Raw genomic sequence first — 15,728 nt, 5'->3', positions numbered from 1 at the left:
TCTCTACCTGCAGAATTAGGAGGTGACAGGAGTGGATGATGTCTTTAACCTTCATCTCAGCCGTTCCATGTTAATCCTTTCTCTGTGTGTCTCTTTCTCCTCATTCAGATCCCAGAACCCATTGGCCAAGCTCCATGGGTCCTCCATCTTGGAAAGACACCACTTGGAGTTTGGTAAAACACTGTTGAGAGATGAGGTAGGATGAGGGCCCTCTGCATTGGCTTTGGGGCCTGAGAAGGAGTCCCCATCTCACAGGAAGCCTGAGTGTAGCCAGGCATTGGCCTGGGCCGTCTCTCTGGTCACCTGGGGCAGCCATCGGGAATTGAAGGACTTTACTGCCAGCATCACTTCTCCCTTCTCTCCTTCTCACATCACTTTTTTCCCTCCATTTTCTCTTTAGAGCCTAAATATCTTTCAGAACCTCAATCGCAGGCAGCACGAGCATGCAATCCACATGATGGACATAGCGATCATTGCTACAGACCTTGCCTTGTATTTCAAGTTGGTGTTTCTTCTCATTTTAAGAATAAAAGTGATTAGGGAATTCCCTCCCAGTTTCCAGTGGTTAAGACTTGGGAATTTTACTGCCATGGGCCCAGGTTCTGTCCCTAGTAGGGGAAATAAGATCCTGCAAGCTGGAAGGCACAGACAAACAAAAAAGAATACTGATGATTATAAAAATAATGAACACCACAGTTCTAATTGATTTAGTGAGTATTCTGTGCCAGGTACCACACTTGAGCTATGGACACATCCATCCTCACTACAGCTCTGAGTTAGTCTTACCCTGTTATACAGATGGGGAAACTGAGACTGGGGGAAGATTAGTTAAGATCAGATAATAAACCCATGGTAGAGTCTGAGTTAGAACCTCGGTCTTCACTCCCAGGCATTGGTTCTTTTCACCTTTCTTTTTAAAAATTACATTACCGTAATTAGCCTCTGAAACACCCAACATTAGAAGGCAAGGGGTTGCCTTATTCTAATATGTGCTCCTTTAACAAACTGGTGTTTTTTGTAGGAAAAGGACAATGTTCCAAAAGATCGTGGATCAGTCTAAGACATACGAGACTCAACAGGAGTGGACACAGTACATGATGCTGGATCAGACACGGAAGGAAATTGTTATGTGAGTTGAGACAAGACCTAAACCCTGATTCCCTTAAGCCCAGGGTCAAAAGGCAAGATGCTAATACTGACAGGCCTCTCTGTCTTCAAGAGAGCCCTGCAAAACTTTTCATTCTGGAGGCCTCTGACACACGAAACAAAGAAGTTATACCAAACAGCACTGCAGAAATGATATGTTTACTCTTCATTCTAGCACAAAAATACAAGACAGTACCTGCGGCTTAGTAAGTAAAGAATCTGCCTCCAATACAGGGTACCACCTGTAACACAGGAGACATGGGTTCAATCCCTGGGTGGGGAAGATACCTTGGGAAAGAAGATGGCAGCCCACTCCAGTATTTTTGCCTGAAAAATCCCATGGACAGAGGAGCCCAGTGGGCTACAGTCCATGGAGTTGCAAAGGGTCAGACACGAGTGAGTAACTGAGAATGCATGCATGCATGCATACCTCTCTGTATACAAAAAATACAAGATTTGAAGTACTTCTATGCTAAAATGCAGAATTTTGGTGGTAAAGTGATGTAACTTTTGGTGATAAAGTTTTTGGTAAAACACAGAGCATTAAACCAATTATGGTTTGAGTGATAGCTAAGTGTCTCTCAGAATATATGGGCTTAATCTCTTTAGCGTTCCTTTATACATGGCAAAAGCAGGCATGCAATTCACAAGTTAGTTCCCTGGTTTCTGTGACATTCATAGTGTTTTGTTGGCACGAGGTCTAATAATGCGACTCAAGGTTTTCTGGTGAATATCTTCTTTTAGTTTCTCAGTATGCTTCCATGATTCACCTCAGTTGATGATGGGGTGAGAAATGCTGATTTGAGTCCTTTCATGACTATGTGGCCCAAGCCAGTGGGTCCCCTGGCTTCCCTGTGACAGGTCTTGGGTGATATTAAAGGAGACAATGCCCGACCCAGGACCCGGAGAACTGTTGTTTGTCTATCCCCAGATGCTTCTGCAGAGGTGAGGTTTAATCAAGTCATGAATGTCGCAAGTCCAGAGAAGGGACAGCTGCTGGGACAAGCTCAGGGAAGATGGGTCAAGTGGCCAGTTGTCCTTCCCTCAGCTGTGAAATTGCCCAACCAGCCCTCCCCAAAGGTCCTCCTAGCCTGGGGAGCAGTGTGACCTGCGCCCACTGAACAATGAGGCATGCTCTAGCTATAGCTGCTCCCAGGCAAACCAGGAGCTGTTCCACGACATTTCAAAATGGTGCTGCAGAAGGACTGAATGAGTGGAAAGAACCCTAAGTTCTTGGACAGGGGGACTTATTATTACAAAGCTGTCTGTTCTCCCTATTTAGTTATTTATTTAAAGTGATTGGAAAGAAAATATCAACTTTATTTTGTGGAGAATTAGAAAGCCAATTCCAAAATCCTTATGAGAATTAAGTATGCAAAAAGAGCCAGAAAATTCTGAGAAAAAAAGGAAATAATAGGGGCCAGCAGAACTGAAGATAGCTCAGTCCTAGGTATAAGCAGGAGAGGTCAGTAGACAGACTCAAAAGACAACGCCTGTGCTAAATGTGGATTTTCTGCCAGTGGAGAAGGATAATTTCATAAATGGTGTTAGGACCATGAGGTGATCTGATGGATCTTTTTTCCCCCAAGACCAGTAAACAGTTCTCCAGTGCTCCGTGAACACTGACAGGCTGTCCTACAAATTTAACTCAAATCTCACACTATCTACCTGGAGATAGCATCAGACCCCACAGACTAAGGGCTCAGCCTCACAAGACTGGCTTCTTTTCAGATGAAGCAGTCCAGCTTGCCTGTGCTTCTGATTGCCCAGCTATAAACTGGAAGTTGCTGTGAACTCCTCCTTGGGTTTGATTAATTTGTTAGCATGGCCCACAGAACTCAGAGAAGCATTTACTTACATTACTAGTTTAGTATAAGGATTATTACAAAAAATACAGAAGAATAGCCAAAGAGGTACATAAGGTAAGGCCAGAGGGTCCCGAATGCAGAGGCTTCCATTATTACTGAACTGGGGTGTGTTCATCAATGCTAATGATTATTAAATCTTCGTTCAAGAGTTTTTACAAAGCTTAATCTGCAGCTCCCCCCAACCCTTTCCCAGAGGCCCGCGGGTGGGGCTGAAAGTCCATCCCTCTATTCCCTTGGTCTTTCAGGTAAGCCTGACCCCATCTAGGGACCCTAGCCTCAGTCACTCTAAGTCACTTCATTAGCATAAACCCAGAGGGGTCTTCTTGGGAAGGACAAGACACTTGTATCACTAGGGAAATCCCAAGGGTTTTAGGAGCTCTGTGTGAGGAACCAGAAGAAATATATTTCAGATTCTGCCATTGGTAGTCACAGAGGCAGACCCCTATTTCACTCCTATAGCAAACAAATTCAAGATGAATCAAGGATTTAAAAATAATGAGAAAATAAACTAAGAATATGGAGAGAGGAAAAAAGCTTGGGAGAATTAAAAAGAGTAAGCTTTTCTAAGTGTGACATAAAATTCAAAAGTCGTAAATAGATTGATAAATTTGACTACATGAAACTTTAGAGATTTCTGGACAACACCCACAAGAACTCAGAGCTAAAGTCAGAATTTAAGTGATACACTGGGGGGAAATATGTGCAATGCTTCTGATAGAAAAAGAGCTAGTTTCCTCAATAGTGTTAATATAATTTAAGAAAAAGACTAATCCCACAGAAAAATGAGCAAAAGGCGTGAGCAAACATTCCCCAGAAAAGGAATTACAGTGGGATATAAACACGTGAAAAGATGATGACCTTAGCCATAGTGAGAAAAATAAAACTAGTTTGGGATATAACTGTTCATCCCTCCTATTGGCAAAGATGAAACAAACATGTTTGCTAACATGTGGTGGTGTTGGGCAGAGTGAGGGGCAACAGGCAATCCTATTCACTGTGGTGGGAATGTAAATAGGTGCAGTTTTTGTTTCTTTGTTTTTCAATGTTGGCTTATACTTTTTTTGGCCACGAGATTTTAATACCCTGACCACCCGGGGCTGTGGCAGTGAAAGCCTGAGTCCTAACCTCCGGATGGCCAGGTAACTCTCCAATAGGTGCAGTTTTACAAAGGGCAATGCCTATCAAAATGGAAACCAGCCATACCCTTTGACCCAGCAAATCCCAGATCCAGGATTTACCCTACAGAATTTCTCCCACCTGTGCTACAAGAAGTATGCATGGAGTTACTCACTGCAACATTACTTGTAATCACAAAAAATATTGAAAAAAACTTAAAAGACCATCAGGGGGGACCAGGTTAAATACATTATATTATTTTCACACAGTGTGGTGTCATGCATTTTACAAAGATATGACATGAAAGGTTTCACAAAAAAAAAATAAAGCCAGAGGCAAGACTTCTTGAATCATTGTAAAAGCCAAGGTAGTCTTAAGCAGAAGTCTTCAGACCCCACACATAGCCCTTGCAAAGCCTTCTAAGACAAACACAGGCTTGGATGGCCTCAAGGGAATCCGTATTTTCTCTCTTTACATCATCTCCCGGAAAAAGCACAGTAGTTGAGGCATGGTCAGTTCCTCACTCTTATCCCCTGTGACAAAATAAAGGCAAACTTGCCCTTTCTTGAAGTCTATAGTGTGAAGACCCCTGGGGCATCAAACAGAGGGACAATAAATACTGGTGTTTTCAAAGCTCCTTTTAATCATGGCGTTATAAACACAAGGGAGGGCTTTGGACCTTCCCTGTCTTATATATTTATTTTGTTAGGGCTTTAGAAGTGGAGAGCTTTGTCCTTTGATTGTACAGTGGGGCAGCAGGAGCTGAGCATGCTCTTCTTTCAGAGAATGAACCACATTCTCTGCTGTCAGGGATGTGCGATGGCCCCCTGCCATCAGGGCCATCAAAAAGGTAGCAGTACTTGATTTCATCCATGCTTCTGTCTGTCTATCCATCAATCTATCTAGTCTACCTACATACCTATCCATCTATCTATGAATACCTCTGCCTTTCTTAGAATTAAGAATAAAAAATTAGGTGGGTGTCAGCAGAATGCATTCTAATAACATGCTTATATGAAATGAAAAACAAGGTTCAGATTCTTTCTGAAACAAGTCTTATTTGCAGGCTTTTGTTGACAATAAAAAACTGGAATTTCCAATTATGTTACATGGCAGACATTTCCAGAAATAAACAAATCAAACTTGAAGGTTCAAAGTTTTGATGACAATATAGCTAAATGTTGTGATAAGATAAAAGCACTTTATAAAAAATACAGCACTGGGAGGGGGAGGGATAAATTGGGAGTTTGGGATGACATATATACACTACTATATTTAAAATAGATAACCAACAAGGGCATACTGTACCACACAAGGAACTCTGCTCACTATTCTGTAATAGCTAAATGGGAAAAGAATTTGAAAAAAGAATAGATACATGTATAACTGAATCACTTGCTGTACACTTGAAGCTAATGCAACATTGTTAATCAACTTGCTCCAGTATAAAAAAAAAAGTCAAAAAATATAAAACTGGAAGATATATTAAAATGAATAGTGTTTTAATTGACCTAACATATTCTGAGTATCTTGGGTTAACCAAAGTGCCACACAGAAAGTGTCTGGGGTACAATTAATAGTCATATGAGGAATCTTAGTCAAATCTTTATGGCACATTTCCCAGAAACTGAGGAAGTGAATGACTCTAATGTTTGCTTTAGACAAATTTAAAGGAGAATCTGATTAAACTGTCAACTGATAATGTGGAAGAATTTAAAGAATGGAATGATGTTGTAACAAAACTTTTTCCATTCCCAGGGTTTCTGATTGTTGCATCTAATTTGTCTTGCCATATGAAATATTCACTAACTCATTTTTGGCCACGTCACATGGCTTATGGGATCTTAGTTCCCCGACCAGGGATTGAACTCTCGCCTTGGCAGTGAAAGCTTGGAGTTCTAACCACTAGACTGCCAGGGAATTCCCCATGCATTAACTGATTTTAAAAAAAAAAGTCCCATCCTCTCTATCAATACATGAACATCCAAAAATATTTGCATTTTTAATAATTTCTAAAAAATAGGTAATATGTTTTATTGTATTGGTTAATCATGTAATAATAGTAATTCAATCCAGAAGAAACATTTTCTATACTTGGAGATCTATGGTCAAAGACAACAATATTTAGTTACATATTTGAATAAATAGATGTATTTGGTTAAAAATCAGTATAAAAAGTGATCAACACATTCCATATATATATTTGAATACCTGTAATATATATACAGTTATACACATATATAGATACACATACACACACACACACATATGTAAAGCCTTAGGATAAACTCTATAGGGGAAGTTAACTGGAAATACATGTTTATGGAGAAAAAAAGAATGCAAAGTTCCATACTTTATTTTTTAATTGAAGCATAGTTGATGTACAATATTATGTAACTTTTAGATGTGTAATGTGGTGATTCACAATTTTTAAAGGTTATACTCCATTTATAGTTATTATAAAATATTGGCTATATTCTGTGTTGTACAATACATCCATGTAGCTTATTTTATACATAGTAGTTTGTATCTCTTGATTTCTTATATCGTTATTCCCCACTTCCCTCTCCCTATTGGTAACCACTGTATCTCCAGTTTGTCCTTCTTATCTGTGAGTCTGCTGCTCCTTCTTTTATCATGTTCACTAGTTTGTTGTATTTTTTAGATTCCATGTTTAAATGACATCATATTGTATCTGCCTTTCTCTGACTGATTTCACTTAGCATAATAACATCCAAGTCAATCTATGTTGCTGCAAATACAAATTTTCATTCTTTTTTATAACTGGATATTACTCCATTGGATGTATGTATGTGTGTGTGTATACATATACACACATATATATACATACATATATGTATATATGTATGCACACACACATATACACATACACACCACATCTTTATCCCTTCATCTGTTGACAGGCACTTAGGTTGCTTCAAAATCTTGACAACTGTAAACAGTGCTTCCAAGAACATTGGGATGCATGTATCTTTTTGAATTAGTGTTTTTTTTCCCCAGATATATAACCAGGGGTGGAATTTCTGGGTCATATGGTAGTTCTGTTTTTAGCTTTATGAGAAGCTGTCATACTGTTTTCCACAATGGCTGAACCAATTTACATTCCCACCAACAGTGTATAAGAGTTCCCTTTTCTCCACACTCTCATCAGCATTTATTTTATTTTTTTTATGATGATGGTCTTTCTGACAAGTGTGAGGTGATCTCTCATTGTGATTTTGATTTGCATTTCCCTGATGATTAGCAATGTTAAGCATCTTTCCATGTTCCTATTGGTAATCTGCATTTCCTCTTTGGAAAAATGTCTATTCAGTTCCTCTGCCCATCTTTTAATCAAATTGTTTGCCTTTTTGTTTTTAGGCTGTTTTTTTGAAATTGTAGGAGTAGTTTATATTTTTGGATATTAAACTCCTTATTGGACATATCAATTGCAAATATTTTTTCTCATTCTATGGGTTGAATCCTTGGTTTGTCAATGGTTTCCTTTGCTGTGAAAAAGCTTCTCAGTTTAATTAGGCCCCATTTGTTTATTTTTGCTTTTACTTCCTTTGCTTCAGAAGACAGATTCAAAAAAATATTGGAACAATTTATGTCAAAGAGTGTTCTGCCTACCTTGTCCTCTAGGAGATTTATGGTTTCTGGTCTTAGGTTTGTGTGTGCATGCTAAGTCGCTTCAGTAGTATCTGACTGTTTGTGACTCTGTGGATTGTAGCCCACCAGGCTCCCTTGTCCATGGGATTCTCTAGGCAATGTCTCTTATATCTCCTGCATTGGCAAGCAGGTTCTTTACCACTAGCACCACCTGGGAAGCCTTTAAAACTCCAGAATCTTACAGAAAAGCTGGTTCATTTGTTTTTAAATGGATGGTACACTGATGGTTGGTATGAAAATGCTATGCTATTTAGATTTCTTTATATTTAAAGAATAATGCAACCATTTTAATAGTCAAGATGTCAATGTACAAGAGGGTAAACATTTTTCAGAATTCTTCTGGTAGGCACTCAGTGAAAAATGTTTGAAGATCTATAAAGTAGAGTTCTCAGTCTTAACACTATTGACATTTGGGAGCAATAACTGTAATAGGGGCTGTCCTGTGCATTTTAAGATGTTTAACATCATCCCTGGTTTCTACTCAATAGATCCCAGTAGCAACCCCTCCTCCCCAGTTATGACAAGCAGAACTATCTCTAGACATGGCCAAATATCCCCTGGGAGCAAAAGTGGCACCTGGTTGAAAAGCACTGTTGTGAAGCAGTCTTGGGGCTGGTCCATCTACTAGGTGATTAGACACATAATTAGAGCTACTACACAGCCGGGTATAGTATACCTGTTACACACTTGGGGCTTCAGCTCCAGAGGGTCTGGTCTCATCTCTCTCACTTACTGGTGGTTGACCTTGAGCAAGTAACTTCACTTCTCTGTGCCTGTTTCCTCATCTGCTCAAGAAGAGTAATGGTAGTATCTACCTTATGGATTATCACAGGGACTGAGCTGGGACACATGGAGTGCTGTGCTGCATTGCTCATGGCAGGCGTGGTGTCAGGCTCTTCCTGTGATATAAAGAGATGTATGTATTTTGGCCTTTGTCCCCATTTCCCAACACAGAGCTCTAAAACCCTTGATAGCGATATGAGTCATAGACTTGATAGGAGTGTCTTTGGTTCCAAGGGTTTCCCTGGTAGCTCAGCTGGTAAAGAATCCACCTGCAATGCAGGAGACCCCAGTTCAATTCCCAGGTTGGGAAGATCCACTGGCGAAGGAATAGCCCACCCATTCCAGTATTCTTGGGCTTCCCTGGTGGCACAGTTGGTAAAGAATCTGCCTGTAATGTGGGAGATTTGGGCTCAATCCCTGGGTTGGGAAGATCCCCTGGAGAAGGGAAAGGCTACCCACTCAAGTATTCTGGCCTAGAGAATTCCATGGACTATACAGTCCACGGGGTCACAAAGAGTCGGACACAACTGGGCCACTTTCACTTTCTTTTGGCTCTAATGAGGCAACTCTTGGTGGAACCCTAGAGGGCTTCAGGGTGGGTGCTGATCACTAGAAAGACAAAGATTTCATTAGAAGCTTGGAACTTTCAGCTCCAGCCCAACCTCTGGGGAGGGGAAGAGGACTGAAGACTGAGTCAGTCAGTGGCCAATGATTCAATAAATCATGTTTATGGGGCAAAATCTCCATAAAAACCTCTGAAAAACAGTTCAAAGAGCCACTAGGTCAGTGAACGCATCGACATGCTGGGAGGGTGACATGTCTGAAAAGAGTGCGGAAGCTCTGTAGGCACTCCCAACCCCATACCTTGTCCGGTGCATCTCTTCCATTTGGCTATTCCTAAGTTACATCCTATATGGTAAACTGGCAAACAGAAGAGTTTTCCGAAGTTTTATGAGTTGTCCAAACAAGTTTTTGAACCTGGGGTTCGTGAGAACCCCTTGCCTCTATAGTCAAGTCAGAGGTGTGGTAGCCTGAGGCTCTGATACTTGCAACTGACTTCCATGGTGAGGGCAGTCTTGTTGGACTGAGACCTCCAACCTGCAAAGTCTGACGCTAGTCAAGTGTTAAAAGTGAATTGTATTGAATTGAATTGAATCAGAGGACACCCAGTTGGTGACAGAATTGGTTGTTTTGAGGAAAAAACCCAACACTTGCCTCCTCTGCTCTGATTATCTTGGAGTGCTCCGGTCAGTAAGCTTCATCGTATTTGAGGTCCACACCTCAACCCTTGAGTTATCTTTTTTTTCCTCCTCATCCTGAGGTATGTGGGGTCTTAGTTCCCTGATCAGGGATCAAACCCATGCCCTTTGCAGTGGAAGTCCCTGTGGAGTCCTAAGCACTGGACCACTAGGGAAGTCCCAACCACATTTGCGAGTCTCCTGCTTTGCTATCTCTTGGGTCACCCTAATTCAGTGTGCTTACTGTAGGACCAGGATGTTACAGTACCTTCAGAATCAGGGCGTGACTTCCACTTGTCATTAAATCCTTTCGGTCTCCACCTAATTGCAGGTTTCACACCTGGTAATATGACAGACCATGCCCTGGATGGCTTAGAGATTCTCCATGGCTAGAGCGTGAGGCCTGCCACCGGCCATGAGCTAAGAATGGCAATTACCTTTTTAATGGCTGGGGGAAAAAAATCAAAAGAATAATCAGTTCAGTTCAGTCTCTCAGTCGTGTCCAACTCTTTGTGACCCCATGGACTGCAGCATGCTAGGCCTTCCTCTCCATCACCAACTCCTGGAGTTTACTCAAACTCATATCCATTGAGTTGGTAATGCCATCCATCCATCCTCTGTCGTCCCCTTCTCCTCCCACCTTCAATCTTTCCCAGCATCGGGGTCTTTTCCAATGAGTCAGTTCTTCGCATGAGGTGGCCAAAGTATTGGAGTTTCAGCTTCAGCATCAGTCCTTCCAATGAATATTCAAGACTAATTTCCTTTAGGATGGACTGGCTGGATCTCCTTGAAGTCCAAAGGACTCTCAAGAGTCTTCTCCAACACCACAGTTCAAAAGTATCAATTCTTCGGCGCTCAGTTTTCTTTATAGTCCAACACTCACATCCATACGTGACCAATGGAAAAACAATAGCCTTAACTAGACAGACTTTTGCTGGCAAAGTAATGTCTCTGCTTTTTAATATGCTGTCTAGGTTGGTCATAACTTTTCTTCCAAGGAGTAAGCGTCTTTTAATTTCATGGCTGCAGTCACCATCGGCACTGATTTTGCAGCCCCAAAAAATAAACTCTGTCACTGTCTCCCCATCTATTTGCCATGAAGTGATGGGACCAGATGCCATGATCTTAGTTTTCTGAATGTTGAGCTTTAAGCCAACTTTTTCACTCTCCTCTTTCACTTTCATCAAGAGACTCTTAAGTTCTTCACTTTCTGCTATAAGGGTGGTATCATCTACATATCTGAGGTTATTGATATTTCTCCTGGCAATCTTGATTCCAGCTTGTGCTTCATGCAGCCCAGAATTTCTCATGATGTACTCTTTAAATGAGCAGGGTGAAAATATACAGCCTTGATGTACTCCTTTCCGCATTTGGAACCAGTCTGTAGTTCCAAGTCCAGTTCTAACTATTTCTTCCTGACCTGCATACAGATTTCTTAAGAGGCAGGTCAGCATCAGGCAGGTCTGGTATTCTCATCTCTTGAAGAACTTTCCACAATTTGTGGTGATCCACACAGTCAAAGGCTTTGGCATAGTCAATAAAGCAGAAATAGATGTTTTTCTGGAATTCTCTTGCTTTTTTGATGATCTATCGGATGTTGGCAATTTGATCTCTGGTTCCTCTGCCTTTTCTAAAACCAGCTTGAACATCTGGAAGTTCACAGTTCACATACTATTGAAGCCTGGCTTGGAGAATTTTTTTTTTTCTGGCTTGGAGAATTTTAAGCATTACTTTACTACTGTGTGAGATGAGTGCAATTGTGCAGTAGTTTGAGCATTCTTTGGCATTGCCTTTCTTTGGGATTGGAATGAAAACTGACCTTTTCCAGTCCTGTGGCCACTGCTGAGTTTTCCAAATTTGCTGGCATATTGAGTGCAGCACTTTCACAGCATCATCTTTTAGGATTTGAAATAACTGGAATTCCATCACCTCCACTAGCTTTGTTCGTAGTGATGCTTCCTAAGGCCCACTTGACTTCACATTCCAGGATGTCTGGCTCTAGGTGAGTGATCATACCATCGTGATTATCTGGGTCATGAAGATCTTTTTTGTACAGTTTTTCTGTGTATTCTTGCCACCTCTTTCTTAATATCTTCTGCTTCTGTTAGGTCCCTACCATTTTTGTCCTTTATTGAGCCCATTTTGCATGAAATGTTCCCTTGGTATCTCTAATTTTCTTGAAGAGATCTCTAGTCTTTCCCATTCTATTGTTTTCCTCTATTTCTTTGCACTGATCACTGAGGAAGGCTTTCTTATCTCTCCTTGCTATTCTTTGGAACTCTGCATTCAAATGGGAATATCTTTCCTTTTCTCCTTTGCTTTATGCTTCTCTTCTTTTCACAACTATTTGTAAGGCCTCCTCAGACAGCCATTTTGCCTGTTTGCATTTCTTTTTCTTGGGGATGGTCTTGATCCCTGTCTCCTGTACAATGTCATGAACTTCCATCCATAGTTCATCAGGCACTCTATCAGATCTAATCCCTTGAATCTATTTCTCACTTTCACTGTATAATCCTAAGGGATTTGATTTAGGTCGTACCTGAATGGTCTAATGGTTTTCCCTACTTTCTTCAATTTAAGTCTGAATTTGGCAATAAGGAGTTCAAGATCTGAGCCACAGTCTGCTCCTGGTCTTGTTTTTGCTGACTGTATAGAGCTTCTCCATCTTTGGCTGCAAAGAATTAATTAATCTGATTTCGGTATTGACCATCTGGTGATGTCCATATGTAGAGTCTTCTCTTGTGTTGTTGGAAGGAGGTGTTTGCTATGACCAGTGTGTTCTCTTGGCAAAACTCAGTTAGCCTTTGCCCTGCTTCATTCTGTACTCCAAGGCCAAATTTGCCTGTTACTCCAAGTGTTTCTTGACTTCCTACTTTTGCATTCCAGTCCCCTATAATGAAAAGGACATCTTTTTTGGGTGTTAGTTCTAGAAGGTCTTGTAGGTCTTCATAGAACCATTCAACTTCAGCTTCTTCAGCATTACTGGTCAGGGCATAGACTTGGGTTACCATGATATTGAATGATTTGCCTTGGAAACGAACAGAGATCATTCTGTCATTTTTGAGATGGCATCCAAGTACTGCATTTCGGACTCTTTTGTTGACTATGATGCTACTCCATTTCTTCTAAGGAATTCTTGCCCACAGTAGTAGATATAATGATCATCTGAGTTAAATTTACCCATTCCAGTTCATTTTAGTTCGCTCATTCCTAAAATGTTGATGTTCACTCTTGCCATCTCCTGTTTGACCACTTCCAATTTGCCTTGATTCATGGACCTAACATTCCAAGGTTCCTATACAATATTGCTCTTTACAGCATTGGACTTTACTTCCATCATCAGTCACATCCACAACTGGGTGTTGTTTTTGCTTTGGCCTCGTCTCTTCTTTCTTTCTGGAGTTAATTCTCCAATGATCTCTGGTAGCATATTGCACACCTAACGACCTGGGGAGTTCATCTTTCAGTGTCCTATCTTTTTGCCTTTTCATACTGTTCATGGGGTTCTCAAGGCAAGAATACTACAGTGGTTTGCATTCCCATCTCCAGTGGATCACATTTTGTCAGAACCCTCCACCATGACCTATCCATCTTGGGTGGCCCTACACGTCATGGCTCATAGTTTCATTGAGTTAGACAAGGCTGTGGTCCATGTGATCAGATTGGTTAGTTTTCTGTGATTGTGGTTTTCATGCTGTCTGCCCTCTGATAGAGAAGGATAAGAGGCTTATGGAAGCTTCTTGATGGTAGAGACTGACTAAGGGGGAAACTGGGTCTTGTTCTGATGGGCATGGCCATGCTCAGTAAATCTTTAATCCAATTTTCTGTTCATGGGTGGAGTTGTGTTCCCTCACTGCTATTTACCTGGGTCCAAACTATGGTGGCATCTAGTCAAGGCTATGGTTTTTCCAATGGTCATGTATGGATGTGAGAGTTGGACTATGAAGAAAGCTGAGTGCCGAAAAATTGATGCTTTTTCACTGTGGTGTTGGAGAAGACTCTTGAGAGTCCCTTGGACTGCAAAGAGATCCAACCAGTCCATCCTAAAGGAAATTAGTCCTGGGTGTTCATTGGAAGGACTGATGCTGAAGCTGTAACTCCAGTACTTTGGCCACCTCATGCGAAGAGTTGACTCATTGGAAAAGACCCTGATGCTGGGAGGGACTGGGGACAGGAGGAGAAGGGGACAACAGAGGATGAGATGGTTGGATGGCATCACTGACTTGATGGACATGAGTTTGAGTAAACTCCGGGAGTTGGTGATGGACAGGGAGGCCTAGCATGCTGTGATTCATGGGGTCGCAAAGAGTCGGACACGACTGAGTGACCGAACTGAACTGACTGAACTGAAATTATGGTGGAGGTAATGAAGATAATGGCAAATAATATTTCGTGATAAATAGAAATTATATGAATTCCAATTTTAGTACCCATAGATTGATTTTAATAAAGGGCCACATTATGACATTTGTGGGTGGGTCATAGGTACTTTTGCCTTAATGGCTTCTTCCTCCATTTAAATAAATAAAAATCATATTTCATGACTGTTAATATAAATGCAAATATAATCCAGGTTTAACTCATTATTCATATATTCACTATTACTATTTTTTTTTTAAAAGAAACTAAAATTTAAATATTTTCGCAAGTTCCTAAAACCATCCTGAACCCTACTTAGGCACTGCCTTAGAGATAAGTGACCCTGTCATTTTCTTTTTTTGTTTTTAACTCAGCAGCTCATCCTCCCCTTCCCCATTCATCCAACCATCTAGAAATGAATGTTAAGAATTTAGAATCTGCCCACACTCTGTCTGTGGAGTGTGTTCCTCCCATGGCCACTCTTGCCTTTTGAGACAGACCACATTCTGTCAATGGAATGTGTACCTCAGTCCTAAGTCCTCAGCAATCTGTCTGGGGCGTGGCATGCAGTGAGCACTCAGCAAAGGTGTCCTGGGCGAGTTAACAACCTCCAACTCGCCTCAAGCCCCAGTCCACGAAGCCCAGGCCTCAGCAGCACCTTTCTGGTGCACCAACTGATCTTATCTGTGGCTGCTTTCCCATTGTGATGATGAAACTGAGTAATGCAATCGAGTCCACATGCTCTGCAAAACCTAAAATATTTGCTATCTGGCCCTTTACAGAAAAATATGGTGCCTCCTGGTCTCATGTTTCACAAATGAAAAAAATGAGGCTCAGAGAGACAAAGTGACTTGCCTAGTGTTGCATGGGCATTCGTGGAACATCAACCAGGTCACCCTATCCCCCTCCCATACACCCACAGCTTTTCTTGGCTCCCTTCAAATTTCCCCTGCAGGCTACCCACTTCAGACCAAGGGTAATTCCAGGAAGAGTCTGAATACCTCACAAGGGTGCCTGGGATGCTTCCACAGTCAAGCTTCAAGCCAAGGGTCAAGAAGAAGCACTTCTGAGCATCCCAGCTGAGCAGAAATAATGTTTGCTTTGGGCCTGGTGGGCAGGAGCCCATCCTGGTGATTAATATGATGCAGGTGATAGTGATGAAGATAAGGACCATGGTAGCACTTATAAAATCATCTTATGTGTTGGTCACAGTAACCTCTAGGACAGATATATTGCATTGAGCTCATGAAATTGCTGACTTTCAACTGTTTTTTGTTTTTTTAAACTTTTTTATATATAGCTGATGAAAAATGGTGTAATAGTTTCAGGTGAACTGCAAAGGGACTCAGCCATACATATACATGTATCCATTCTCCCTCAAACTCCCATCCAGGCTGCCACATAACATTGAGCAGAGTTCCATGTGGTATATATTAATAGTAGGTCCTTGTTGGTTATCCATTTTAAATACAGCAGGATGTACATATCCATCCCAAACTCCTTAACTATCCTGTTCCCCATCCTTCCCCCTGGCAACCATATGTTT

At 41.2% G+C, this 15,728-nt stretch overlaps 1 protein-coding gene across 1 annotated transcript in view; it reads left to right on the top strand.

Moving 5' to 3' along the window:
- The window catches only part of PDE6A (phosphodiesterase 6A), a 74,841-nt gene that overhangs the window by 50,549 nt on the left and 8,564 nt on the right, over nt 1–15,728 (top strand). The window contains exons 15-17 of the mRNA XM_061151712.1: nt 109–196; nt 401–501; nt 1,022–1,129. Of these exons, the coding sequence (XP_061007695.1) occupies nt 109–196; nt 401–501; nt 1,022–1,129 (297 nt within the window). The remainder of the gene's footprint in view (nt 1–108; nt 197–400; nt 502–1,021; nt 1,130–15,728) is intronic.

Source organism: Dama dama, chromosome 9 (genome assembly GCF_033118175.1).
Source record: "Dama dama isolate Ldn47 chromosome 9, ASM3311817v1, whole genome shotgun sequence".
In the NCBI taxonomy this organism is placed as follows: Eukaryota; Metazoa; Chordata; class Mammalia; order Artiodactyla; family Cervidae; genus Dama; species Dama dama.
This window is presented reverse-complemented; position numbering and strand designations above follow the sequence as displayed.